At 58.2% G+C, this 25,874-nt stretch overlaps 1 protein-coding gene across 1 annotated transcript; it reads left to right on the top strand.

Annotated features, from left to right (window-relative positions):
- SPIRE2 (spire type actin nucleation factor 2) lies at positions 1 to 25,002 on the top strand. The gene is made up of 15 exons (XM_036303325.1): positions 1 to 401; positions 9,429 to 9,472; positions 13,613 to 13,969; positions 16,290 to 16,370; positions 16,474 to 16,638; positions 17,018 to 17,104; positions 17,300 to 17,423; positions 17,525 to 17,694; positions 18,270 to 18,459; positions 19,503 to 19,624; positions 20,712 to 20,846; positions 20,971 to 21,038; positions 22,922 to 22,949; positions 23,667 to 23,782; positions 24,093 to 25,002. The coding sequence occupies exons 1-15, from the start codon at positions 131 to 133 to the stop codon at positions 24,313 to 24,315; spliced, it is 2,181 nt and encodes a 726-aa protein (XP_036159218.1). The 5' UTR covers positions 1 to 130; the 3' UTR covers positions 24,316 to 25,002.
- The last annotated feature ends 872 nt before the right edge of the window (positions 25,003 to 25,874 follow it).

Here is a 25,874-nt window from a genome sequence, read left to right as displayed (position 1 = left end):
CCGCCGGGGATGACAAAGCAGCGGCAGGAGGCGCGGGACCCGCCCCCCGCGCTCGGCGGGTGCGTCGGCCGCCCCGGCGCGGCTGTTATGGAAACCGGCTGGGCGCGCAGGCGGCGATGATGGGGCGGCCATGGCCCGGGCCGGCAGCTCCAGCGCGGACGCGGCGGCCACGGAGCGGGCGGCGGGCGGCGGGCGGCCAGAGCCGTGGGAGCTGTCCCTGGAGGAGGTGCTGAAGGCGTACGAGCAGCCCATCAACGAGGAGCAGGCGTGGGCCGTGTGCTTCCAGGGCTGCCGCGGGCTGCGGGGCGCGCCGGGCGGCCGGCGGCGCATCCGGGACACGGCGGACATCCTCCTGCGCAGGGACGGCTCGGTCGGCGCGAGGCCGGAGCCCGGCGACGCGGGTGAGGCCGGCGGGGGTGTGGCCGGGCCCAGCAGCGCGGAGGGTGGGGAGCGCCGCGGGGCTGGGCTGGCGGGCGGGCTCCTCCTGGGGCTGCGGCGGCGACCCCTCCTCTCTCCCTCCCTCCTTCTCTGCTGGGTCCGCGCTCCCTGTCCCCACCCTCTTCTGGACCCGGCGCCCCTTTGGACCCCTCTCTGCTGGATAGGGGGCCCTTCGCCTTCTCTCTGCGCATGGAAGTCCCCTGCGCCTCCCCATGCTTCCCTCTCTCTACCTGCAAGCCTCCCTCCCCCAGTCTAGGGCACCCCCTGCCTTTCCTGGACCCTTCCCCCAACCTGGACCACCTCTCCTAACTCAGTGTCAGGTGCTTTGTGCGTTTGGGCCTGTTTGCCTCGGAGGAGAGGGACTGGATGGCTGAGCACCTTGCATGGGGCTGAGTTTCCCCACCTGGGCCAGGGCCTTGGCTCAGGCTGTGGTCTCTTCCACCCGGTGGTTCCTGGTGTGGCATCCACCCCGGGCCTTGGGCCGGAAAGGAACTAAAGTCCTCCTGGGGTCTTTTTCGTTGGTTGGAGGCTGAGAGGAGGAGGGACCGTGCCTCCCTGGATTCCCACCTATTTCCTGGGTTCATTAGAGAGCAGGGAGCATGTGTACAGCTTGGGAGACAACTTGTGTAGTTTTTCTGCTCTTAATCATCAATAAGAACCAACAGTTAAGCCCTTGAAAGGTATTTGAAGTCCGTTTAGAGTGATGAATTTGGGTGACTTTTTGCCTCTTTAAGGAAAAAAATTGTTTTCTTCCCTGGGGAACCAGAATACCGGTATGGAGTGTATGATGCTATTACCCGAAGCTGATACTCTGCGGGAAGCACAAAGACCGCTGTGTGTGCCGGAGGGGCTGGACCCTCTCCAGCCTGAGAGCTGTGGGTTTGCAGAGATCCTTACGGGCAGGGCAGGCGCCATCGAGGACTGGGAAGGGCCGGGGCAAAGCTAGAGGGAAGAGGCAGCTGCTTGTAACAGGGAGGGTCTGCTGAACCCTGCCCGGAATGATGGCTCTATTTCTCCTGGTCCCTGTGCCCTGCTTCCGTCCCCCTCTGCTGTGGGACACTGTGCGCTGCTTTATTCTGCACTGAAAGCACCGAGTCAGGTGAAATTTGCCAGGGGAACATTGTAAGCGTTGTCATTCCCATTTTCCTGTCAGGGAGCTGAGGCACAGGCCCACTCACGGTCACACAGAAAGCGGCCGGGCTGGGGTTCAGCACTCAGTCCACTGTCCTCAGAGGTTGGGCTAGGCCCGGCCAGTGTGGCTCAGTGGTTGAGCATCCACCCATGAACCTGGAGGTCACGGTCAGGGCATATGTCCTGGTTGCAGGCTTGATTCCCAGTAGGGGGTGTGCAGGAGGCAGCGATCAATGATTCTCTCTCATCATTGATGTTTCTCTCTCTCCCTTCCTCTCTGAAATCAATAAAAACACATTTAAAAAAAAAAGGCTTGGGCTAAGAGCCCCGTGCACCACAGCCTCCTCGCCTGCAGAGCCCTGGGGTTACCTATTCACAAAGATCGTTTCTCCTGCAGCTCTAGTTTCCTTATTAAAACACCATTCCCATGCCCGCGCCCCCCCCCCCCCGAGACAATATAACTCAGGGTCTGGCTCCTGGCACCACAGGACAGGCCTGCTGGTCCTGACCCTCTGATTGTAATGATGGGGAAACTGAGGCACAGAGTAGTAGATAGTTTGCCCAAAATCGCAGCAGCTGGTTAGAACGGAGATGCACCCTGCATCCCTCTAACGGTGAGAGTCACACTGGGTTTCTTATTGGTACTCTCCAAAGTGTACCAAGAGGGCAGGCCTCCAGGGAGTGGTCAGGGACTGTCCATCTCTCCAACCCCTTCTTCCTGGTCATTGCAGACCCAATAGCATGTCCCGCTGTCTCCATGCTCACAGGTCAACTGGAAATATGGGCTGGGGTTCAAAGCTCATGAGTGGCCACCCTAGGTTGACCTCTATGGGGAGGTACCAGCCCAGGCCATTGAGGAGCCCAATTTCATTTTCCAGTCCATACGATCTTTGGTTTCTGATCATAAACATGCCTCATAAAGGTGGAGTCGGTTAGTGACAGGCTGCCTTTTCAAGATTAAGGAAAATGGATCATCTAACTTTCTGTCCTGTTGACCTCTCGTGAATCAGCTGGAACTTTAGACCAACTGCCCGCTGGCCTCCGGGGCCTGAGTGATGATAAGGGAGTGGCCCCGGGAGCCGCGTGGTTATTCCTCGCTGTAAACAGCAATCAGGAGAAGGTCCTCAGGTTAAGTAAATGTTTACAATAATTTTCAAGGAATCAACCACAAAACTCAGCCACCCTGGGGGAATAACTAATAGTGTTTTCACTTGCCCATGGGACCCTTCTCCCCTCGGCTGCATGGGGAAGCCGGGACAATCCTCTTCCTAATCTTTAGTCTGAAGACATCTTTGTAACTGCTTAGAAGCCCCCTTTTTTTAAAAATGGGAAAAGGAAAGCAAGGTGACATGTGGAGTTATTTTAAGAGGCCATTATGGAGCCTCCTGATGGGAAAGGCTTCCTTTTTTATTTTTATTTTTTAATGGAGGCAGGAAGCTTCCTGTGCAGTGCTGTGCTGAGCCATGGCCCCAGGCAAAGCTCGCTTCTTAACCGCAGCAGCTGTAGGAGATCAGGTGGCCCTGGGATGCTTGCAGTGGCACTTGTCCACCTGGTGCAGGGCTTGGCTGTCACCGTGATGTGAGACCCCACCTTCATGGTCTGTATCTGCCAGTGAAACGTACTTCTCTCCAGGCCCTGGGCTCTCCACAGCTGGGTGCCCATCCCCTCCTCTCTTTCCCCTCCCCATACCTTCTCCATTTTTCCCCCGCTAATTTGCACACTGCCCTACTCTTCTGATATTTTTTCTTGTCAGTTTTGATGCTAAAACTTTTTCTGGGCCTCACTCCTCAGCACTTGAGTGCTTCACATGACCTGTCCACCAGGTCACACCTGCCTTTTCTCATGTGACCTGTCTGCCAGGTCACACCTGTCCCTCCAGGCCCCTCCTACTCCTTCCTCTCTGCCTGTGGACCTGAGGCGCTGACCCTCAAGCGCTGCAGTCTCCAGGGTAAAGCTGCAGGCAGCTCCCCCTACAACCCGTGCTGTGTGGACGAGGCTTCCAAACCCAGAAACTCAGTCTGCCCTGCACTGGATATGATATCCCTGTGTCATGAGCTCCATGAGGCTGAGGTTCACTTGCCACCCTTTACCTCCAGCCAGGGCTCGGCATCTCACCGGTACCCCCACTCCTCCTCCATAAACTGGGGTGATGGTGGAATATGCCTGGGAGGGAAGGACTGTGGAGGGAGCATCAGTAGGGAGTCTGCATCCACCCTGGACTCAGGAAGCACATGTGGACACACGCACACACAGGTACGCACCATATGTGCACATGCACACAGAGACAGACACACACACACACAGTCACAGATACACACTGACACATGCACACACAGACATGGAGACAGACACACAGACATGCACACACAGAGAGACACAGCCACATGCATGAACACACACAGATGTGCACACGCCAATACAAACATTGCACACACAGACACATTCGCACATGCGCGTGCACACAGACACATACATGAACACAAATGTGCACACGCCAATACAAAGATATGCACACAGAGACACATTCTCACACACACGGAGACAGACACACGTACACACACACATAGAGACAGACACACGCACACATGCATGCTCATGTGCACACTTTTGATGATGTAAAACGTTCTCCATGCAGAGGACACCCGCTCCCCCTCAGAGATGGGCGTGGAGGCTAAAGGTGCTGCATGAGCAGCTAGCCAGGTGAGGGCCCCGCTGGCCGCTGTGTGTGTGGGAGTGTGCAGCTCTGGGAAGGGCGCCGGTCTGGGTGTGACTGAGCTGGGTGTATTTGCAGATGGCATTCCCGGTGTAGTCTCACCTCTGAGCAAGCATGATCTCACAGGAAGGCAGTCCCTGGCCAGCTGGGATCTCTGGGAGACATGGGTAACACTGCCTGTGCACTGACGACCCCAGGAGACACTGAGCCTGCGAGGCCGCCTCAGCCGGGCCCACCCCCACGTGCAAACCCTGCCCTGTGCTCCTAGGAGAGGCTTCGACTCCTGAGGAGGGGCCCGTGGGGTCCCTGTGCACCCTGAGATTTGGCTCCAGCCCCTCTGCCACCCTCAGGGCCCTGGTCCTCCCACTCTCCCGACCCGGGCATGGTGGCCCCACAGAGGCAGCTGTGTAGCACTGGTTGGTCTGGTTGAGGGATGTAGGCATTTAAGTAGATACTATAGTGAGTATCACCCACAGGAAGACACTGGGGTTTCGCTCTGATCCTGTTAGACGCCTCATAGGGAGTTGGGCCTCTAGGAAGGCTGCCTGGAGGCGGTGAACAGCAATCCGTAAATCAGCCTGAGGTGAGCCAGGCGTGTGGGGAAGCGCCCCTCACTGTCTCCAGCTCCGTCTGGCACTGCCATCCGTCCAGCGTGGGCACTGCTGTCCCCACTGGAGGGCATTGGCATTGTGGCCTCTCCCCAGGGACTGGACAGTGGGAGATGGTGGGATAGGGTGTAAGAGTTCCCTCTGGCTGCGGTAACAAACTACACATATTTACTCCTTGAAACAACACAGGTTCATTCTCTTACCGTCAGAGGTGAGAAATCCAGATTCTCTGCCTTAAGGTCCGATGGTTAGCAACCTCGCTTCCGCTGCTGCCCAGCCCCTGCAGTGTCACAGGCTGTGTGCACAGGGCCTGGGAGGGGGCACGGACAGGCTGCGACAGTGTCCTGCCCACCACGGAGTGGAAAAGCCAGCCGGTGGGAGGGGCACTTCCTCCAGCAGCAGCAACGGCAGCACTGGGTCCAGGAATTATAGTTCCGACGCTTTCGGGGGGCGGTTTTCACGCTGGTGGACGTGCTAAATGCAGGCACACAGATCACGGGCCACCCTGAAGCGTCCGTTCCGCCCAGTCTGGAGTGGCCCGAGAATACACATTTCTGACACGTTCCCCCCATGCTGATGCCATGGGGCCCAGGGCCCACTGTGGGACCGCCTGTCTGTGCACAGTCCCTGGGGCCATCCCTTGAGAAGGGGTCCCCTGGGCCTCACCTTGAGAAGGGGTCCCCCTGCCATTGCTGGGACACCTCCAGCACCAGGATGACTGTCAGCAAGGGGGACACGTCAGGGTCTGGGAAGCGAGGCCAGCAGCTGGGGGCGGGGGGTGAATCAGCCAGGTGACCCTGGGCACGTCTCACCCTCTCTGGGCTGCACAGTGGGGCGACAGTGAGGACTAAAGGGGAAGCTCACGTGAGCCGTCCCTAGCCGAGTGGAATGTCAGGCATCGCTTCCGGCTGCTGCCTGTCGATGTGACCATCGGCGGGTCTCCCTGGGCCCTCCCTGAGAGACGCTGGCAGGTCTTGGGAGCGGAGGGTCTGTAGGAACGGAGGCCCCAGAACTTTGTGAAGATGCAGAGACAGCTGTGGCTGGTGTTGCTCAGTGATTAGAGCATCGGCCCGAGTACCAAAGGGCCACAGGTTGCATTCCCGGTCCAGGCACCCAGGGCATGTACCTGGGATGCAGGTTCAATCCCCGGCCCAGTTGGGGCGTGTGCAGGAGGCAACCAATCGATATGTCTCTCCCTCGCTCCCTCTCTCTGAAATCAGTGATAAAATCCTCAGGTGAGGATTTAAAAAAAAAAAGATGCAAGACTGAGCGTGTATTGCTTAGGGCACTGCCAGCACACATCTCCCAACTCGGTCTCCACTGAACTGACTTGGCTCCTGGGGGTCCTGGCTCCTGCTCGCGGGGCGGGGGGGACCTGTGGGTGACTCTGAGTTCCTGGCGAAGCACGTTGACCTCACCCACCCTGAGGCACTGGCGGAAGTGAAGTGGGGAACACGGGCCACACCACACACACAGAGCCTTTGGCCCAGAGAGCTCTCTGTTTGCTAAACAAACACACGACTTCCGTGGTTTCGGGCAGGCGTCTTCCCTCCCCGCCTTCGCTGCTCCTTCCTCAGGAGCGTGCGGGGCCTCGGTGTTCCTTCACTGAAGCTTAAGTCTGTTTCCTGATGAGGAGCAAGCATGTGTGGGCGGCGGACGATGCCAGGCCCAGGGTGTTTCTGTTCCGTCTCACACTGACCTGGACGGGCGGAGCTCTGCTTTCTAAGAGCAGGCCCAGGAGGTGGCTGCTCAGCGACACAGGTTGTCTGACTCCGCGCTCTGCTCTCCCGCAGACCCCGCTCCGAGCGAGGCGGCGAGGCTGGCTCGCCCCTTCTCACACCCGCACACGGATTCGTTTCTTGACCCCAGTGTGTCACATGCTCCAAGTTCAGAGAGTGTGACCGGAACGCAGTCCGAGCCTCCTCGCAGCGGAAGGCCCAGCACACACACCCCCAAACACGGGGTTCCCTCCGCTACTTCCCTTAAAAGGGTGCTCGGCCTGTCTCATTACAACGGACACCTCCCTCTCTTTGGTGGCTATCCAGGGTCCCCTGGCGGGTGTGGCTGTTAGGGTGAGTGGTCGGCGGGGGCATGCTACCTGGGCGTGCCTTCCACGCTAGCCAGGAGGCCAGCAGGCGCGGTTCTGGGAGGTGTGTGTCTTTGGGGTGGTTGTCATCTCCCACCAGCGCGGAGTGGGGGCCAGTCCCACAGCCAGCACGGCCTCGGTCTGTCCCAGGGCCACGCGGCTGCTCCAGGCCTGCGATGTGAAAGGCAGGAGCCTTCTGGGCTGGGAGTCCCCTCTGCTGTGTTGTCTTCGGTAACTGTCAGTATTTAAGGCCCCTGGGGTCCAGCCTCGGGGGGCCCGGGCATAGCCGGCCTCCCCCGAGATGGGTGGGGTCTCCTCCACGCCATTCCCTGACCTGACCCCAAGACTACCTGTCCTGGGCCGGAGTCCCCGGAGGTAGGAGGCCCCCTGCCGTTGCTGGGACAGTGTATCACGCTGGTCCCAACCTCCACGTCCTTGCAGGCCATCTGATCCAGGAAGTGTCCGCCCTCCTTCCCTCGCTGGTTCTTTGAGTTAGTTTGGCAGGTGTCATCTCTATCTGCAGGTGAGGAGAGGAGGTCAGAGAGGCAAGACCCCAGGTCAGACCACAGGTGGCAGAGGTGGGTAGGGATCTGGCCTGAACAATGCTTCTTACGCCCCTGCCCCCCCCTCCCCCTCCACACACACCCCAGGCTGCAGGGGCCACAGCTGCCAGGTAGCCTCCCGCCACCCACCTGGCGGCAGGTGAAGCACTTCCTCTTGAAGCTGCTCCAGGGAACTCCAGGCTGCAGTCCCCACAGACTCTTCTTCAAATGACACCTTTCATCTCTTCCTACTACGGCCGGGGATCACTTCAAAGAGAACTCATGGCTTCTCGATTCCTCCTCATCTGTGACTTCATACAGAGGAAACCGGAGAGCCTTACCTTTCTAGTCGGTCTTGGCGAGGGCGCGCGTCCCTCAGGGACCGAGAAGCCCTGGCTGGTAGTTACGCCTGCATATTCTGGGTGGGTGAGGTCTCTACACTTTGGGGTCTGGCAGGGTGCGGTGTGGGGGTCCCAGCCCAGCCACTGATTAGTTCTGTGGTCTTGGGTACATTTCTTCACCTACCTGAGCCTCAGTTTCCTCATCTGTGAGGAGGGAGTCATGGCACCAACCTCCGTCAGGTGGCGATGCCGCTGGAGCCGTAACAAATCATGTGTCCGTTGGATAGCCAGGGGCTCTGTGTAGAGAGCTGGGCGCGGCCTCCATTGCCCCAAACCTCACCGAGGGGCAGCTTGCTCATCCCAACCCAAAGTCTCCCCTAGTTCACAGTTAGATTCCTGAGCATTTACTTTGGTTAACACATGGATTATTTCAGCCATGGATGTAAGCATTAAAATTATTTCCACCAGAGCCCTAGCCAGTTTGGCTCAGTGGATAGAGCGTCGGCCTGTGGACTGAAGGGTCCCAGGTTTGAACCCAGTCAAGGGCATGTACATGGTTGCAGGCTTGATCCCCTGCCCTGGTCAGGGCATGTGCAAGAGACAACAAATCAATGTGTCTCTCTCACATCGATGTTTCTCTCTGCCTCTCCCCCCTCCCACCCACTCTCTTTAAAAATCGGAGACAGGCTCAGTCAGTGAGGAGCCCTGAAGGCTGGCTGCACCCCCTTCTTGGTCAGGGGGCACCTTTGTTCTGAGTCTGATTTCTCCCTCGGCCTCCACCCCATCCCAGCCGCAGACTTTGACTGGAACCCAGCACAGCCACAGGGCCGCTGGCTCTCACTGGTTCAGCTCCGCTGGTGCTGGGTTTTCTGTTATTTTACGGAATCTGTCCGACACGGAGTCCCTTTATCTTGGCGATCTTCCTGGCGCTTGACGGCATCTTGAAAATATTTGCGTAGTTAGCAGGTTCACTTAGCAGACAGCTTCACGGTTGGTGTGTTTACATCCCCCTCACTCCAGAAGGAATGTCAGGCAGCTGACCTCCGTCTAATGCAGCTCTACCTGCCGAGTTCAGGGAAGGCTGTGGGAGCATTGGGTCCGGTCTCACCCAGCCGGTATCCTGGGAGGCCCTGCGGGGAGAGGGAGAGGGGCGGCTGCAGCTCCCCCTGCACCTCCACTTCCTAGCTGGGACGGCTTGGGGCAAACAAGCCCCCCTCTGCCCCCTGCCCCCGGGTCTCCATCCCAGATCGAGTGGTGATTGATGCCCTTACCCAGCTCGGCAGCCAGGGAGCTCTGCTGTGATTTGGGGGCGTTCGGCTCGGCTCCACACCTCGAGTGGCCAGGGGCTGCCCTGCTGTCCTGGCCCCTCACCTGGGCATCCAGCTCATGGCTGGGTCTTACAGGGTCTTTCCAAATGGCCAAATGGCCATGGCCCTGCCCGCTGTGAGCTCCCTGCTGTGGGAACGGTTTGAGCTGTCTGTTCCCCAGGGGAAGGTGGCTGGGCCCCCGTTCCTCGTTCCTGGGGTCGGAGGGGTGAGGCCTGTCCTGACTGCCTGTTCTCTCTTGCAGAGCCCACAATGATGGTGGTGTCACCGGCCAGTTCGGAAGCCCAGGTACTTTCAGAACAATTTTTACGTTTACTTGATACATATTAAAGCGTACGTGCATTGTATAGTATAATTAGAAAACATACAGTTACACCATTGATTTGGGGGACAGGACACAGACACAGTTCTCTAAGGGCTTCATTGAAGGGACCTGAGGAAGAGATTTCCCCAGAGGTTTGGGGGACGGGGGGGAGCCCACGTGGGTGGTGTGGGCCCCAGAGCCTCGATGGCCCTAAAGGGAGGGGGAGCCATGATAGCCTACCCCCCTCTCCTTCCACCTCCTGAGAAAGCGAGGGTGGCATGATGTTTGGGGGCCCAGAGAGTGTCTGGCAGGGTGTGGGTCAGGGGGCCACGGAGGAAAACTGCATGAGCAATGCCCAGGAGCCCCACATCCCTCAGAACTCACACCTCAGCAGTAGGACTTCTCCCTGTGCCCCCCAGTGACCTGCCCCCAGGTAATTTGTCCTGAATTTGATGTTTATCATTCCACTGCCTTTTAAAAACCAGTTTTATGCAAATACACATTCTTCTATTAAACACAGCTTTATACTAAGCGGAGGGGGGTGGTAGCTCAGGCCGAAAGAGGCTGCATCCTCTGTTGTGGAGAATTTAAAAACAATAACAAAACCATCCCAAAGCTGCTGGCAGCTCTCAGTAATGTCGGTGAGCAGGTCCGTCCTTGGCTGCGTAAACAGTGTCGCTGGGGCTGCTCTGAGTTCTGTGCTGCCTATGTACCAGGTGGGCAAAAGTGGGTTTACCGTTGTAAGGACACACAGTTTATCCTTGTGTTATTACTTATTAATTGTTGTATTATTTCCCATACGAACAACTGTAAGCCTACCTTGCCCCATCCTGTATAGTTTTCTGGAGTTTGGAGGAAAACAACAATCTGTTTTCAAGACTCATCTCCACTGCTTCTCATGGCTCTCGGGCCCCTTCGCGCCCCATGATGCTCTGTATAAGGTGCTTATCTGCAGCCCAGGAACGGGGCGCCCCTCAGCCCTCAGCCCTCAGCCGTGTCCCCAGGGCTGTCCCTCCGGTCCACACCGGCCCCTGCAAAGGAGACCTGTGGTTATCAATTCTGCAGCTTTTTACAAGGGACTTTAGGGGGTGTCTAATCTGGAGGGTTGTGCGTGGGGCCCACAGGTTAACCTGATACCCACCCAGGAAACGCGGCCAGGGGCACACTTGTCATGTTGGCCCTGATTTTCACTGCGGCTCCCGGAGCCGGCCTGCAGCGTCAGCTCCTTCTCTCCGTGGCTCCTTCCATTACTGGGCTGCCCCCCACCCCCACCCCCGCTGGCCCGCCGCCCGCAGGCAGGGCTGGAGGTCCTGGGACTCTGGCTGGCTGCCCAGATTTCTCCTTATGGGAAAGCATGTGCCTGCCTTCCAGGTGCATGGGGCATAGAGAAGCTTTTAGGAGCAGCTCTCATTTGAGTGCTCTGATGGAGTTAACCCTTCCAGTGACGTGGTGCTAGCTGAGGCCGCCTGGACAGTGAGGGGGAGGCCCCATGGCGGGGCGCTGTGCTGTGTTGGGTGAGGGCCTTTCTGTTTCGCCTCTGTCTGTCCTGTCCCCTGTGGCAGAGTGGTCCCCATTGGACAGACCTGGTCAGAGCCACCACTAGGGTCAGCAGGGCCCGGGGGTCAGACCCAGAGTGGACAGACATGAAGTTTATTCCTGGCACCTACCTCTGGGCCAGGAAAGACTTGATGGGAATTGGTGTGAGCGGTGGCTTCTGGCCCAGCCGGTGTGGCTCAGTGGTTGAGCATTGACCCATGAACCAAGAGGTCACTGATTCGATTCCCAGTCCAGGCACATGGCCGGGTTTCAGGCTTGGTTCCCAGTAGGGGGCGTGCAGGAGGCAGCCACTCAATGATGTTTCTCTCTCATTGATGTTTCTCTCTCTCTCTCCCTCTCCCTTCCTCTCTCTCTAAAAAATAAATAAATAAATGGTGGCTCCTGCCCACCAAGTCATCCTGAGGGGCACAAGGGGGTCCTCTGGCCTACTGCCCTGGGGGCTCCCCTGGCCAGGGCCCTGCAGTTACCTGTCAGGTGTCAGCAGCCTGTAGGCCTTGGGCTCTACCCTTTGACTCGTGATTCTCAGGTGTGACTCAAGCTGGGTCTGTGACCCCGCCTGCCTAAAGCAGAGGTGAGACAGCCTCCAGGAGTGGCTAGGGCGGCCGATCCATGATCCTCTGGGCTGGAGCCTTCCCTTCCACCAGTCCCTGAGCCTGGCTGACCTCCCAGGCACCCTCTGTGTTCAGGGTGCTCTCTAAGGCCAGTCTGCAGGACAGAGAGCCCTGTTCTCGCACCCGTCCCCTGCTCGATGCTGGCGCTCACCGTCTGCCCTCCTTAGCTCAGCTCTGCTCAGCTCCTGGGTGCCGGGTGGTGGGAAGGCAGGAAGTGAGAGGAGAGCCAGGGGGTCCTCTGAGGCCAGATGGTCGGGGAGTGGAAGGTGCCCTGGTGAGGGCCAGGCTCCACCTGCCACCACGCAGCCTCCCTCCAGGCCACGGGCAGACCAGAGTCTCAAGTCCAGCTCGGCCAGCTGCTAGCTGCAGGCAAGGGACCTGGCCTCTGTGCCTCTGTGCCCGCCCTGTGGCACGGGAGGTTACCGGTGCTTTGTTGCAAAGTTAGGTGGCAGCCAGCTCAGCACAGTGCCCAGCATAAGCAGAGCTAGTGTCCTTTTTTTTTTTTTAATTGATTTTCTTTAGAGAGAGAGGAAGGAGAGGGATAGATAGATAGAAACATCAATGGTGGAAGAGAATCATTGATTGGCTGCCTCCTGCACACCCTCTACTGGGGATGGAGCCCACAACCCCAATCTGGGCATGTGCCCCGACCAGGAATCCAACCGTGACCTCCTGGTTCATAGGAGGTCAACCTCTGAGCCACACCTTAGCTTACAGATTTTTAATGTGCTAATTGCACTTTAAAAAGCAAAAAGCTTGCCCTAACTGGTTTGGCTCGGTGGATAGAGCGTTGGCCTGTGGCCTGAAGGGTCCCAGGTTCGATTCCAGTCAAGGGCATGTACCTTGGTTGCGGGCACATTCCCAATAGGGGGTGTGCAGGAGGTAGCTGATCGATGTTTCTCTCTCATCGATGCTTCTAACTCTCTATCCCTCTCCCTTCCTCTCTGTAAAAAACCAATAAAATATATTTAAAAACAAACAAACCAACAAAAAAACAACAAAAAACAGAAAGCTTTGTGAATCCCAGCTAGGGTTCTGACAGTTATAACCAGTTACAAATACGATTATTTCTTAGGTTTTTCTTTTTCAGGCAAAATTTACACACATTGACATTTACATGCAGTTTAAAATACTTAAATGAGGAGGTCATCTCTTATCAGTTCAAGTGTCAGGCTTTATCATGCAGAGTTAAGGGGTTTATTCCAGCAGCGTGCATCAGTAAGCTGGTCTTGCTCAGACTTACAGTGTCTGTCATATTACATGAAAGGAATGGCACTTAATTAGGATGCCACTGTCTTTTGTAATCGAATTTTTGGGGGTGTACTTTACACTCGAGTTTGACGGGTTCTGACAGATGTGGTTTCACACAAGGACACAGACCTCTTCCATCACCCGAGCTTCCTGCCCCCCTCCAGCCCCCAGCCCAGCCCGGCTCAGAACCACGGGCCTGCTTTTTGTGGCTACAGAGGAAACTTATCTTGCCTTGAGTTTGATATCAGGGAACCATGCACCGGCGGGGATTTGGGCCAGCCCCCTCTGCGTGTGGGGTGTGAGGGGCGCAGTGGCCTCCGCTTCCACTCTGAGAAGGGGCCACACTGTGTGCCGTCCACCAGGGGAGACAGTTGGACACCCAGGCGTGGGCGCTGTGGGCATCCCAGGACGAGGCGTTGTGGATGCTTGTTCTCCCGTCTCTTGGTTAAACATCTGGGAGACGGGTTGCCGATCACGTGGTAAATGCATGTTTGGTTGTAAGAACTGGCCAATGTTTTCCCAGTGGCTGAGCTACTTGGGGGCCAGGGTCTTGTTCTGGTGGCCCATGGTACACCACCCGTGGAGGACAGGCTGCTTCCATCGCACTGTCAGCCTGTGATTCAGGCCCAGCCCCGGTCCCTCTCCGGTGGTGCCCTCCCCCCACCCCCCTACTGCCCCCTGATGGTCTGGACCCCTGTCCCACAGATGGTGCAGTCACTGGGCTTCGCCATCTACCGCGCACTGGACTGGGGTCTGGACGAGAGCGAGGAGCGGGAGCTCAGTCCGCAGCTGGAGCGGCTCATCGACCTGATGGCCAACAGCGACTGCGAGGACGGAGGCTGCAGCGCGGCGGACGAGGGCTACGGGGGCCCGGAGGAGGAGGAGGAGGCGGAGGGCGGCCCCCGCGCCGTGCGCACCTTCGCGCAAGCCATGCGGCTGTGCGCCGCGCGCCTGACCGACCCCAGGGGCGCGCAGGCCCACTACCAGGCCGTGTGCCGCGCGCTCTTCGTGGAGACGCTGGAGCTGCGGGCCTTCCTGGCCAGGGTCCGCGAGGCCAAGGAGGTGAGCAGAGAGGCGTGTGGGGAGGGACAGGGTGGACGGAGGCAGGAGGGGGAAGGGGCCAAGGACAGGGTGGGGGACCCCGTGCGTGCGCTGGTGGTGAGCAAAAGGGAGGGGTCTCAGGAGGAGGCAGGAGGGGAGGAGGGGACAGAGGGATCGAGGGAACGGGAGGCTTGGAGAGGCCTCTCAGTTAGGTATCAACCTCCTGCCTCCAGCTCACCTGGGCAGGTGCTGTTCCTCCTCAAGATGAGGTGCTAAAGGCAGCCGCTGCTCCCTGCCCCCAGGACCCACAGAGGTGCTGGGGTGCCTGGAGCCTTGGGGCAGAGGGTAACCAAGTCCCGTGTGGTTGTTGCCTGTTTTAGGGAAGAGCGGTTGGAGGCTCGGAGCGGCCGTGTCCCTCTCCCAGTCACAGAGCTCGCACAGGGCCCAGCTGGGCCTCGGCTGGTGGTCTCCCCAGGGCTGCCCTGCCCCTGGGTGGTCTCAGAGTTAGGAGCTGACAGTCTGCCCCTCAACTCTCCGGGTCTTGGAGGAAACTGAAGTGGGGAGCTCGGCTTCCCGTTCGCACCTCACAGAGGAGAACGTGGACCCTGGAGAAGTCGGGGGCATGCGCTCCCTTCTCCTGTGAGTGCAGGAGGTATTCTTTCAACGGTGCTGATCCCTGCTTGCACCCTGAGCCCTCACGGGCACTGTCTCTCGTGCCCTCTAACCAAGAAGCGTTCCGGGCAGCTTCCCTGACCCTCTGGCCCGAGCAGGCTCTCAGGGTTGTTCTGACTGGCGGGGCTGGGACCCAGCTCAGGACTAAGCCAGTCGATGAGCCTCTTGGCCCTTGTCTGCAGCCCATCAATACTCCAAGGGGGGTGGCTCCTCGGCCCCTGCCCGTCTCCCACAGACCATCCCTCCCCACTCCTCCGCTGCATCTTGGAGATGTCCTGCTACCCCTCCAATTAGTGGGTGCTCAGAAGTCATCGTTCCATGGCTGGGATTGATTTCTGACCCAGAGGACAGACGCTCTTTCTTTTAAAAAGCTCTAGATTTCAAGCAGTTGACCCATGAGAACGTCAGGGAATTGGTAGTGGAGTGAGTGCAAGGCGGTTCTCTCGGGGGTGGGGGGGACACCGGCTGCTCAGGGACAAGTGTGCTGCTCCAGGAAGGATGGGAGACACACCTCGTGCCCTTTGCCCACAGGGACCACCAGGTCACACACAGGCCTATTTTTAGAATCACTACCTTGTGCTTCTCAGAGACCTGGCAGCCTTTTCTAGAGCAGTTTGGCAAGTGGCTTGGGGCTAAAGCCAGGGAAACCGGTTCTGTCTTAGTTGGGGGGGGGGGGGGGGGGCGGGGAGCTGTGTGCTGAAGGGCAGATGCTTCTCCAGGTGGGGGAGCTGGTGAGAACAGATACCCCAGATGCTGCCAAGACCCAGGACAATGGAGGCAGCAAACCTAGCAGCTTCTTCTCAAATTCTCAGCGTAGTGGTTACCCAACAATCCCTGATGCCCTCCTATGGCCCTGAACATGCTGGTGGCATTTCCCCAGCCCATAAAATACATACCTGACTGTTTTCCAGGACTTGCTGAGTAACTCACCCTCTCACCCATCCATCCATCCATCCATCCATCCATCCATCCATCCATCCATGTATCTATCCACCCACCCACCTGCCCATCATTCATCATTCATCACCCATATACCCATCCATCCATTCATTCATTCAACCAACATTTAAGGCCTAGCATGTGCCACTCTGTGCTAAGGAGACAGGAATACCAACATGAGGAAAAAAACAAAGACAGAAAATGTGGTTCTGGCCTCATGGAGTCACTAGCGCAGACTACCATTGAAGAAGCAGATGAATGCAGAACTGTAGCTGGGTCTGCAGGCGGAGGTGTGGTCGTGGGTGTGCTGAGCGGGTGGGCAGGTGTGGTCCAGGTGAAGAGGCTGAGAAAGGCCTTCCTGGGGATGGGCTGTGAGCTGGGATCTGAGGGAAAATGCTTCCGACGCGGGAGAGCGGCTCCGTGCCCTCTTCGGGGGCCCCACGCCTTGCTGGGGCACGCAGACCAGGCAAGAGAGGCTCTCTGTGGGTGCTGGGCTCTTGTCCCTGCCCTTGCCAAGGAGAAGCTGCCAGGGATGGCGATGGGGCACCAGGTGTCCCATGTGGCTCCGTGGCCGATGGCTTAGTTCTCCCAGATACCTTTCTGCGCCCGAGCCTGGGCCCTAGTCTTGCTGGTGGAATAGTAGCCCGTGTGGTAAAGACAGGCCACAGTGACGGCCCGGCAGGCGCCCACACCCTGAGCTGCCATTTCCCACCTTCTCTTGGACCTACAGATGCTGCAGAAGCTTCGCGAGGACGAGCCACAGGCGGAGCAGCCCCTGGCGGAGCTTGACAACCTGAGGCACACGGACTGGGTAAGACGCGGCTCCCTGACCCGGGACCCCGAGGACCTGTGCCTGGAGGGCCCCGGGAGTCCTGGCCGGGGCTCAGGGCCATTCTCACCTTCTCGGGGCCCAGGCCCGACTCTGGGTCCAGCTCATGCGGGAGCTTCGCCACGGAGTGAAGCTCAAGAAGGTGCAGGAGCAGGAGTTCAACCCGCTGCCCACCGAGTTCCAGCTCACCCCCTTCGAGATGCTGATGCAGGACATCCGCGCCAGGAACTACAAGCTGCGCAAGGTCATGGTGAGCCGGCCGGGCGCCTCCCCTCCCCGCCCCTCCCCACCTGTGTGCTGGCCACCGCTGCCGGGCGTCCCGTGGGAGCAGGCAGACGTGGCCCCGATTCCTAGTGTGACCGGGGGCAGATGCGGAGGCCGCGGGATGGTCCAGTGGAATCCCCTGTGGCCGCTGCCGCTGTCACCCTAAGAATGTGCGGGTTCATCTCGTTCTCATGACGACCCCGGGAGGTGGTGCCACGGCCCCGTTTTCCCACGAAGAACCCCAGACGCAGGGAAGTGTGGGGCGGCGCCAATGTGGGCACCGTGAGCAGGACCCTGGGCCACACTGACGGCCACAGGGAGGAGGACATGAGGACCAGGCCCTGAGCCGCCGCCCGCCCCCGCAGGTCGATGGGGACATCCCTCCCAGGGTGAAGAAGGACGCCCACGAGCTCATCCTCGACTTCATCCGCTCCCGGCCGCCGCTGAAGCAGGTGCCAGCTCGGGGCCCTCACCTCTGGGCCCCTTCCCGGACCGGCGGACAGTGTGGCATTTGTGCGGAGGGAGGTGCCGAGGGTTGGTCTCGATGGACGCGTCCCCGGGAGCTCACTGGACACCGTCTGCTCCCCGCTGTGCAGGGCTCCTGGTGGGTCTCCCTAACTGCCCCCTGTGCGGCCACGCCCCTGCAGGTCTCAGAGAGAAGGCTCCGCCCCCTGCCCCAGAAGCAGAGGACCCTGCACGAGAAGATCCTGGAGGAGATCAAGCAGGAGCGGAGGCTGCGCCCCGTGGGGGCCCAGCGCTGGGGTGGCCGGGGTGAGCCAGGGACCCCCTTCCTTGCCGCTCCTCCCCCCTCCCTGCACTCTTCCCCCCTGACATCCTGTCCTGCCCCCGCCACCCGGGTTTGACTCCCCCAGGGTTTGGCTCTCTGCCCTGTATCCTCAACGCCTGCTCCGGGGATGTCAAGTCCACTTCCTGCATCAACCTGTCCGTCACGGATGCCGGGAGCTGTGCCCAACGCCCACGGCCCCGGGTCCTGCTCAAGGCGCCCACCTTGGCGGAGATGGAGGAGATGAACACGTCTGAGGTCAGACTCACAGGCTCCTGAGAGAGACCGGGGGGGCAGGAAGTGAGGAGGGGCTGAGCAAGTCCAGGCGCAGCGTCCAGTGTGGGGCGCCCGCTGCTCAGAGCCTCGGGCAGTGCCCTCTGCCGATGCAGGTGTCCTTCCCTGGGCGCGAGCATGATGGACTCCGGGGTGACAGGGACAGTGGCCTTGCACCCCCACCTCGTTCCCATAGCACAAGAGGGCTGCCATCCTGGGGCCGGAGGCTGAGCAGCCCCTGGTTGATGTGAAAAGCCAGCATGTCCCAGCGTGGTTCCTGTCCGTCCTCCCTGCCTCAGGGCCAGGAAGGCCAGGTGGAGGACAGGTCAGTGGGCTCCACCTGACACCAGACCTTCCAGAGGCTGCAGGGAATTGCCTGGTTTGGGGGGCACTTGCCTTCCACTGTCCAGAGGACAGTCAGTCTGGGCAGTGGCTGGAGGACGGCCCTATGGCTTCCATGGACCCGGCAGTACCGCGTGTCTTGTGCCTCAGTCCAGGGACGGGCAGGAGGTGCTGGTGGGCAAAAGGTGAAGGTCAGGCTGGGTCTGGTGTGTCCGCAGGAGGAAGAGTCTCCGTGTGGGGAGGTGACCCTGAAGCGGGACCGCTCTTTCTCAGAGCACGACCTTGTCCAGCTGCGGAGTGAAGTGGCCTCTGGCCTGCAGCCAGCCACCCAGCCCCCAGGAGGCTTGGAGCCGTCCCGGGCCCGCGCGGGCAGCATGCACACCTGGCGGCCGAGCACCCAGGAGCAGGGCAAGTGCCGCCTCTCACCCCCTTTCCCTCGCCCTCGCCCTGTCCTGTGGGTACGTCTCCCTTGGCCCACACTGTCTGCACCAGCTCAGGCAGGCGCACCCCACTTTTTTTAACTTGACAACTTACTAACCCATATTCATTGCAAAACCTTTTTAAAAACTAAAAACATGCCCACAAACCCATTACCTACCGGTAATCACTCTTAGTCTATTGGTACACAGAAAGAAAGCTGGGCAGATGGACAGATGACTGTCGGAAGATGGATGATGGAGGGGTGGACGGATGGGCAGATGGATGGAGAGGGGAGCTTAGCGATAGGTCCTGCTAGCTGTGTTTCTGTCGGTGGGCCTGTGTCCTCAGTGAACCAGACGGGGGGGCGGGGTGCCTCCTCCTCCTTGTCGGTCAGCACAGAGGACAGATCGGTCCTTGTGGCCATGAGGTTAGTCCCACCCTTGTACAGGCTGTGCTCCACGAAATGCCAGCAGGACCGACATGGCCAGGCCCCTTCGCTTCCCTCGGGGTCACCGTAGCATGTGACAGTCCACTTTCAGGACGGTCCCATTTGGTAGTTATGACTCACTCTCTGGCGTGAAGAGGTCCAGGCCAGGCCAGGTGACACCTCACTGTCCCCCCAAACTCTGCTCGAAACTCAGACCCCATGGTGGGCTAGCCTGCCTTCTGCGCCTCCTTCCTCCGTATGAAATGCAGTGGGCAGGGCCCCGAGCAGGAAGGCCCTGTGTGGCCAGCACGTCTGGTTTGCGTGGCCAGCACCGTGGCTGCCGTGGCTCCATCATGGGACTCTCCGCGTTGGCTCATTCATGGGCTCAGACTCCCTTAAGGATCCCTTGGGCCCCTGCACTGCATGGGCTGTGATGGGGTGACATGCTCTCTCTCTGACCCTCTGCCTGAGGACTGCCGCCTCTGCCATGAAACCACCCACCGGCTCCCGCTGCCCATCTGGCGTCTCCCTCGGCCCCTGGCAGCCCTCCCACACCAGGATTCTGCCGGGTTGTTCTGACGTGGCTTCCAAACTCTTCCTCCAGGTTCCTTCCCTGTGAGCGTCCAGTCCCAGGCTGACCCCAGCTCCCCCCGACCCAGTGACCTGCGCTCAGCGAAGGACAGGCCAGAGGCCTCTGCGGCCGCCGACCCCAGTCACCTGTGGCTGGTGAGTGAGGGGCCTGGCTGTCCAGGGCGGCTGGGTGAGTGCACCCTTCACCCCGACAAGGCTCCAGGCAGAGGGTAGGCATGGTCGGGGTCTGTGGCTGCTCTTTGCTTGGGCCGCCATCTGGGCAGGTTGGTCTCTGCTGCCACCTCCTGGGCCTTGTGAGCACTGCGGCCCCCGCGGAGGGCCCTCGCCAAGGGGCAGCCGCATGTGGAGTCTTGTCCCAGCTCTGTGGTTAGGAAGCAGGAGAAACCCTGTGCCTTGAGGGCTTCGTGAGGCGACAGGGGAGCGTTTTATTGGGGTGAGGCGGTCCCGACTCGGCCTCTAAGATGCTGGCCCTCCCTGCACCTCAGTCTCATCAGGTGAAATTTTGTGACTTGTCTTGTGAAGGCTCGCGTTTGGACCTGAGCCGTGGAGTGAGGTTTTATCAAAGGGGCCGCTGGCTGGCATGTGGAGAGATGTCAGGGGTGTGGTCTCTATCACTTCCTTGACGTTCTATCAAGAGGCTCAGGGGAGCCCTGGCCACTTTGGCTCAATGGATAGAGCATCAGCCTGCGGACTAAAGGGTCCCAGGTTCCATTCACAGTCAGGGCACATGCCCGGGTTGCGGGCTAGGTCCCTGATAGGGGACGTGCAGAAGGCAGCCGATCAATGGTTCTCTTCATCATTGATGTTTCTCTCTCTCTCTCCCTTCCTCTCTGAAATAAATTTTAAAAATATTTTTTAAAAGAGTCTCAAAGGAGAACAGATGTTAAAATGCGTTGAAAAGTGTAAGAGCTGTGTGAAGGCAAGGTAGTGTTGTTCTTAATATTCCCCCGCGACAGGTAATGCTTCCCGGGCTCTGTATGTTACCATTTGCTGTATGGAAACTTGCCCCAGACTCAGCAGCGTAAAACAACGAACATGTACTGTCTCTCTCAGTTGCTGAGGGTCAGGGATCCAGATGTGGCTCAGGGTCCGGCTCAGCCCCTGGGGGGCGTCCGCAGGGCTCGGGTAGACTGAGGCCAGGAGGACGGACGTCAGGGTCCTTGGGGAAGGGCACTTGTAGAGAGGGCCTGAGTGAGCCCCACCCTGGACCCTCCCCCCCCAGGAGTTCAGCCACCCCGTGGAGAGCCTGGCTCTGACTGTGGAGGAGGTGATGGACGTGCGCCGTGTGCTGGTGAAGGCGGAGATGGAGAAGTTCCTGCAGAACAAGGAGCTCTTCAGCAGCCTGAAGAAGGGCAAGGTGAGGGCCCGCACCCCGCCCTGTCCCTTGCCCGCCGGAGCCCTGGCTGGGGGTCTGGGGGGAACAGGACTGGATCCAGTGAGTTTTGGACTAAACTGGGCTCTAACAAGGCCTTTTCTTATAGATCTGCTGCTGTTGCCGAACCAAGTTCCCGCTGTTCTCCTGGCCGTCCACCTGTCTCTTTTGCAAGAGGTGAGCCTTCTGTAAGCACCGGGCTCGGCTGTGAATCACCATGGGAGGCGGGGTGAGAAGGCTCTAGGTCAGCTCTGTCCAATGGAACTTCCTGTGGTGGTGGGGATCCTGTCCTGCACCGTGGATATTGCAACTAAGGAACCGAACTTAACATTTTTGATTTTAATTCTAATAGCTAAGGGGTTCCCACTTTCAGCCAAGGTGGGGTAACAGGCACCTTCACAACAAACACAAGAACAAAAACAAAAGCCAAAATATGTGAAGCAATGGCTTTTAAGACAGTGGATATCAGGCAGCAAACAGGAAGAATATAGGTTAGCCCTGTGACTGTCTCAACTGCCGAGAGCTGCTAGGTCATGAGTCAGAAAATGGTTGGCTCCTTGAGCCTAGAGAACCCAGGGAGACCAGGGCTCCAGAGTCCCCCAGCAAGGAGTCCAGAGAGGAGCGAGCTGTCTGGAGAGCGAGCTCAGACATGCAGAAGTATTCAGCAGAGTACTTAGAGTATTCAGCAGAGTACTTAGAGTATTCAGCAGAGTATTGATCAGCACATACATGCAAGGAAATGACTGAAGGCTTTTTTTATATGTATTTATTAATTTCAGAGAAGAGGGCAGAGGGAAAGAAATAGAAACATCAATGATGAGAGAGAATCATCCATTGGCTGCTTCCTGCACGCCCCCAACTGGAGATCGAGGCCACAACCGGGCATGTGCCCTTGACCGGAATTGAAGCCGGGACCCTTCAGTCCGCAGGCCGATGTCCTATCCACTGGCTAGGGCAGGACTGGAGGCTTTGAAAGAATCATCCTAGAGCAGGGATTGGCAAACTATAGCCCATGGGCCAACACAGCCACTGCCTGTTTTGTAAATAGAGTTTTACCGGGACACAGCCACTCCCATTTGTTTACTGATTATTCATTATTTAGTCACACCTAGACATTTACTACATAACCCTTTAAAGGAAAAGTTTACTGACCCTCCCCTAAAGGTTTAAAGGAACAGTTCCATGAATAGTGTCTGCTCCCACCGGCCATGGTGGAAATGTAATTCATGGGCCAGAGTGGGATAATAATTTAAAATTTTTTACTATATATTTTTTATTGATTTCAGAGAGGAAGGAGGAGATAGAAACATCAATGATGAGAGAGAATCATTGACTGGCTGCCTCCTGCACATCCCCCTATTGGGGATCGAGCCCAAAACCTGGGCATGTGCCCTGATTGGGAATCGAACTGCGACCTCCTGGTTCATAGTAGGTCGATGCTCAAACCCTGAGCCTCACTGGCTGGGCATAAAAAATGAATTTGGACAGTTTGTACTAATGTGGAGGAGCCCCTGATGCATCTTTATAAAACAGTATTTTTATTGAAGTGTACTTTTTGTTAACATACACTTACATCAGGAGAATGAAGACTGTATTGCTAGCAGGGATCACTTCTGAGGAGTGGGGCTTTAGAGGAGAGGATTCCATCCTCTAAATTACAATTCTTACGTTCAGATTTTCACAAGAAAGTGTTTGTTTATGAAGTCAGGTGCGGGGAATAAGAGATGTCCATCACTGCTTAAAACGGAGCCTCTCCACTGAAGTCCCTCTGGTCGCCTCAGTACTCATTGGACTCCCAAATCTTGCTTTTCTTTTTACTTAGTATTACACCCACAATTGTTCTGCCCCTCTTGGTTCTTCTTTAGAATATCGGGTCTGGAGGGAATGAGAACACTCCAGACCCGACATTCTAAAGAAGAACCAATGAGTACGGAAGCGACCAGGGGCCCAGCAGGCGGCCAGGGCAGCTGACCGGCAGGGGTGCTGGTGGGACACCTACGCGGAAGCAGCTGTCCTTCCCGGGCCTCTTCAGCGCTGACGCTTTTCCTCTTCCCTTCCAGAGCCGTCTGCACTTCCTGCAGCATAAAGGTGAGGCTCACCTGGGGTCTGAGCAAGGCCTCTAGGCATCCAGGTATTCTGCTGCTTGACAAGGGACGGGGGGTGGGGGCGGGGGGTCTGCAGTGTCCTATCAGATGACACCACCTTCATCTTTCATCTCTCACCTCCTCCTCCAAGGCAGAATCCATTCCTACCCTTTCCGAGACTGTAGTTTTAAAAGACCCTAGTAGGTGCTTTTTGTTAACATTCCATATTAGTAGGACAGTGCCAAGAAACCCTTCACTTCCCCTCGAGAGTCCTAGCTTCTGACCCTGCAACTTCCTTGAGTGTGTTTGGAGGCTCTTTATAGCAGTTCAGGTGTCTGCGTACACACGTGTGCACTGAGGTAAGCGGGCAATGACATGTGTAAGTGTGTCACCCCGTTACGCCTCAGCCCAGAAACAGGAACCTGCTTAAGAGGGATTTTCATCACCAGTTTTCAGACCCTGACTCTATATCCGGCCACTTAGCCGTGGAAAAGTGTCCACCTTGTCCTGCGTTAGGTATTTGCTATACACGGGGCCCGACACTAGACCCTGCATGGTGTAAAACGCACAGTGCCTGCTCCGTGCCTGTATATGGGCAGCCGTGCTGGGTGTGTGGAAGGAGGCAGGTGCCAGGCGGGGGCTATTGAGAGAGCTGCAGGGGCGAGTGTGCCTGGACTGTCTCTAAGGAAGCCTTTGTCCACCCACAACCCTCTGTTTGCAGATGAAGATGCCCTCCAAGAAGTTTGCACACATCCCTGTCTACACGCTGGGCTTTGAGAATCCTCAGAGGGTGACAGCTGCCAGAGCCACAGCCACACAGCGGAGAGACGCCTTCCAGTGCGTGCCTTTGCCAACCCTGTGTGTCAGGCAATGCGGTGTCGCAGGAGCTGGAGTGGGAGGTGTCCCGTTTCCTGGGAGGCCCCAAGGAAACAAGACGCAGACGTCTGGGGGCTGAGTAGCATGAGATGGAAACCATGCTGGGTGGTGAGGGCCCAGGACTCAGGTTCCTCTCGAGGAAGAGCTTTTTCCAGGGTGCACTTTGTTCGGCATGTTCATTCCAAACACCTTGCGTGCCTGATGCAGGGGGAGGGGGTGTGGACGTGGAGAAACGGTGGGGGGCCTCCCTGACGCCCCTGTCCCTCCCCAGATCCCTGCAGAGGCCCCAGTGGCAGAGTGTGGAGGAGGAGTTCCCTCACATGTACACCCACGGCTGTGTCCTGAAGGACGTCTGCAGCGACTGCACCAGCTTCGTGGCTGACGTGGTGTGCTCCAGCCGCAAGAGCGTGGATGCCCTCAACACCACCCCTCGCCGTGCCCGCCAGACCCAGTCCCTCTACATCCCCAACACCTGGACTCTGGACTTCAAGTGACAGCCCTTGCTACCCCAGGCTACCTGGCCCGAGGCTTTGCAAGGTGGCCAGGCCTCTGGGGAGGAGCCAGGCCAGTTCTGGATGAGGCTGAGCGCTCCCCATCCTGGGGCACAGCTGCTAGCTGCCTCCGGAGTGTGCATGTACATATATATATATATATATATACATATACATTTATATAACATATACACAGCCTATATATTTATATATGTTTCCTGGCCCCAAGCCCATTTGGGGTCAGGCTTACTTCCAGGATCCTCCCCAGGGAGGCTGTTTCCTCTCAAGACTCCATGGGTGGAGTGGGGATGGCATAGGATAGAAAGGGGGTCAGGCTGGAGACAAGGGATGGTGGGGCTCTGGGGAGGACCCTGCCCCTGTGTGTGTGCTCCATCCCTCCTTGGGCAGATGTCCAGGCATGGAAGGGCATCTTGGTCCACAGGTGAACTGGAGCGTCCCACTTGCATCTGTGCTCCCCTCTCAGGATATGGGCTGTGGGGGCACCTGGGGAGCTTGAGTGGGCCGAGATTCTCCCAGGCAGGTGTCCCAGGGCCACCCCCTTGGAAGCCTGGAGCAAAACTCACTCCCTTCCTGACACCATGCCCTGCAATGCTTTCGGTCTGGTTACCGGGAGGAGCCCTGTAAGTGTGTCTTCACAGCCACTCTGGCCCAATAAAGGTGGTCTCACAATCTCCCGTCTGGGGCGTGGACTAAGGACTACCCAGCCACAGCAGTGGGTGTGTTCTCCAAGCGCAGAAGCTGGGCTGAGGGGCCACCTGTCCCGCATCCCCCGCCGCCCCAGGCAGAGTCAGGATGCCCATCATGAGATGAGGGCATTCAGGCCCACTCCCATTCTCTACCCTCAACTTCGTAATCTGGCACTTTAGTCCTATGTGGAACCAAGGGCTGCATGTGGGACAGCAGCTTAGCTGCTGCCTGTCACCGGCCAGCCTGTGGCACCCTTTGTCCTCATCCCCCAGATCCCTTGGGGTTCGCAGGGTAGGGGCACCTCCGCCCTGCTCTTCCGGATAATGGCTGGAGGGATACCTGTGCCCTGCCTGCCCATATGTGCCTGGGAGGCGACTTCTGTTGGCATCCCGCCCTGTGGGTGAGGACATTGCTCCCCTGGGATGTCAACCGAGGTCTACTGGACACCAGGCTCTAATGCCTGCCCCATGGACACGGGGCCTGGAGGCCCCACTTGGGCTGCGCACAACCCTTTAGTAGCTGGATTGCAGGCAGCGGGGATTCTAGGAGACTGGGGAGCTTGAGGCAGCAGCTCTGTGCCAGCTGGTGTGAAGTGTTTCAGATCCAAGTGACCTGCACAGGCTGCCAGACCAGCCAGGCGGTGCAGGCATGCGCGCGCGCACCCCGTCCTGCCTTCCCTTCTCCGTCCTTGCCAGTAGCCTTCCACAAACGAACTCTGGAACCACAGGCGCGAATGCAAATCCAGATTCTACCTGTGCCCGTTAGAGTCCCGCTTTACCTGTAAAAGGGGGACCCCCACCTCGCAGGATGAGGTACTTGGTAGGGTGCTGCCCTGACTCCACAGGGGAGCATCG

This window comes from Myotis myotis, unplaced genomic scaffold (assembly GCF_014108235.1).
Source record: "Myotis myotis isolate mMyoMyo1 unplaced genomic scaffold, mMyoMyo1.p scaffold_m19_p_37, whole genome shotgun sequence".
Classification (NCBI taxonomy): domain Eukaryota; kingdom Metazoa; phylum Chordata; class Mammalia; order Chiroptera; family Vespertilionidae; genus Myotis; species Myotis myotis.
Note: the sequence above shows the minus strand (reverse complement) of the source record. Positions and strands in the feature narration are given on the sequence as shown.

Excerpts from the sequence above, each read along its gene's own strand:
- SPIRE2 (XM_036303325.1), top strand. The coding sequence starts at position 131 with ATGGCCCGGGCCGGCAGCTCCAGCGCGGACGCGGCGGCCACGGAGCGG. Across the intron at positions 13,970-16,289 it reads GGGTCCGCGAGGCCAAGGAG|ATGCTGCAGAAGCTTCGCGA; the intron begins GTGAGCAGAGAG and ends TTGGACCTACAG. Across the intron at positions 17,105-17,299 it reads CCCGGCCGCCGCTGAAGCAG|GTCTCAGAGAGAAGGCTCCG; the intron begins GTGCCAGCTCGG and ends ACGCCCCTGCAG.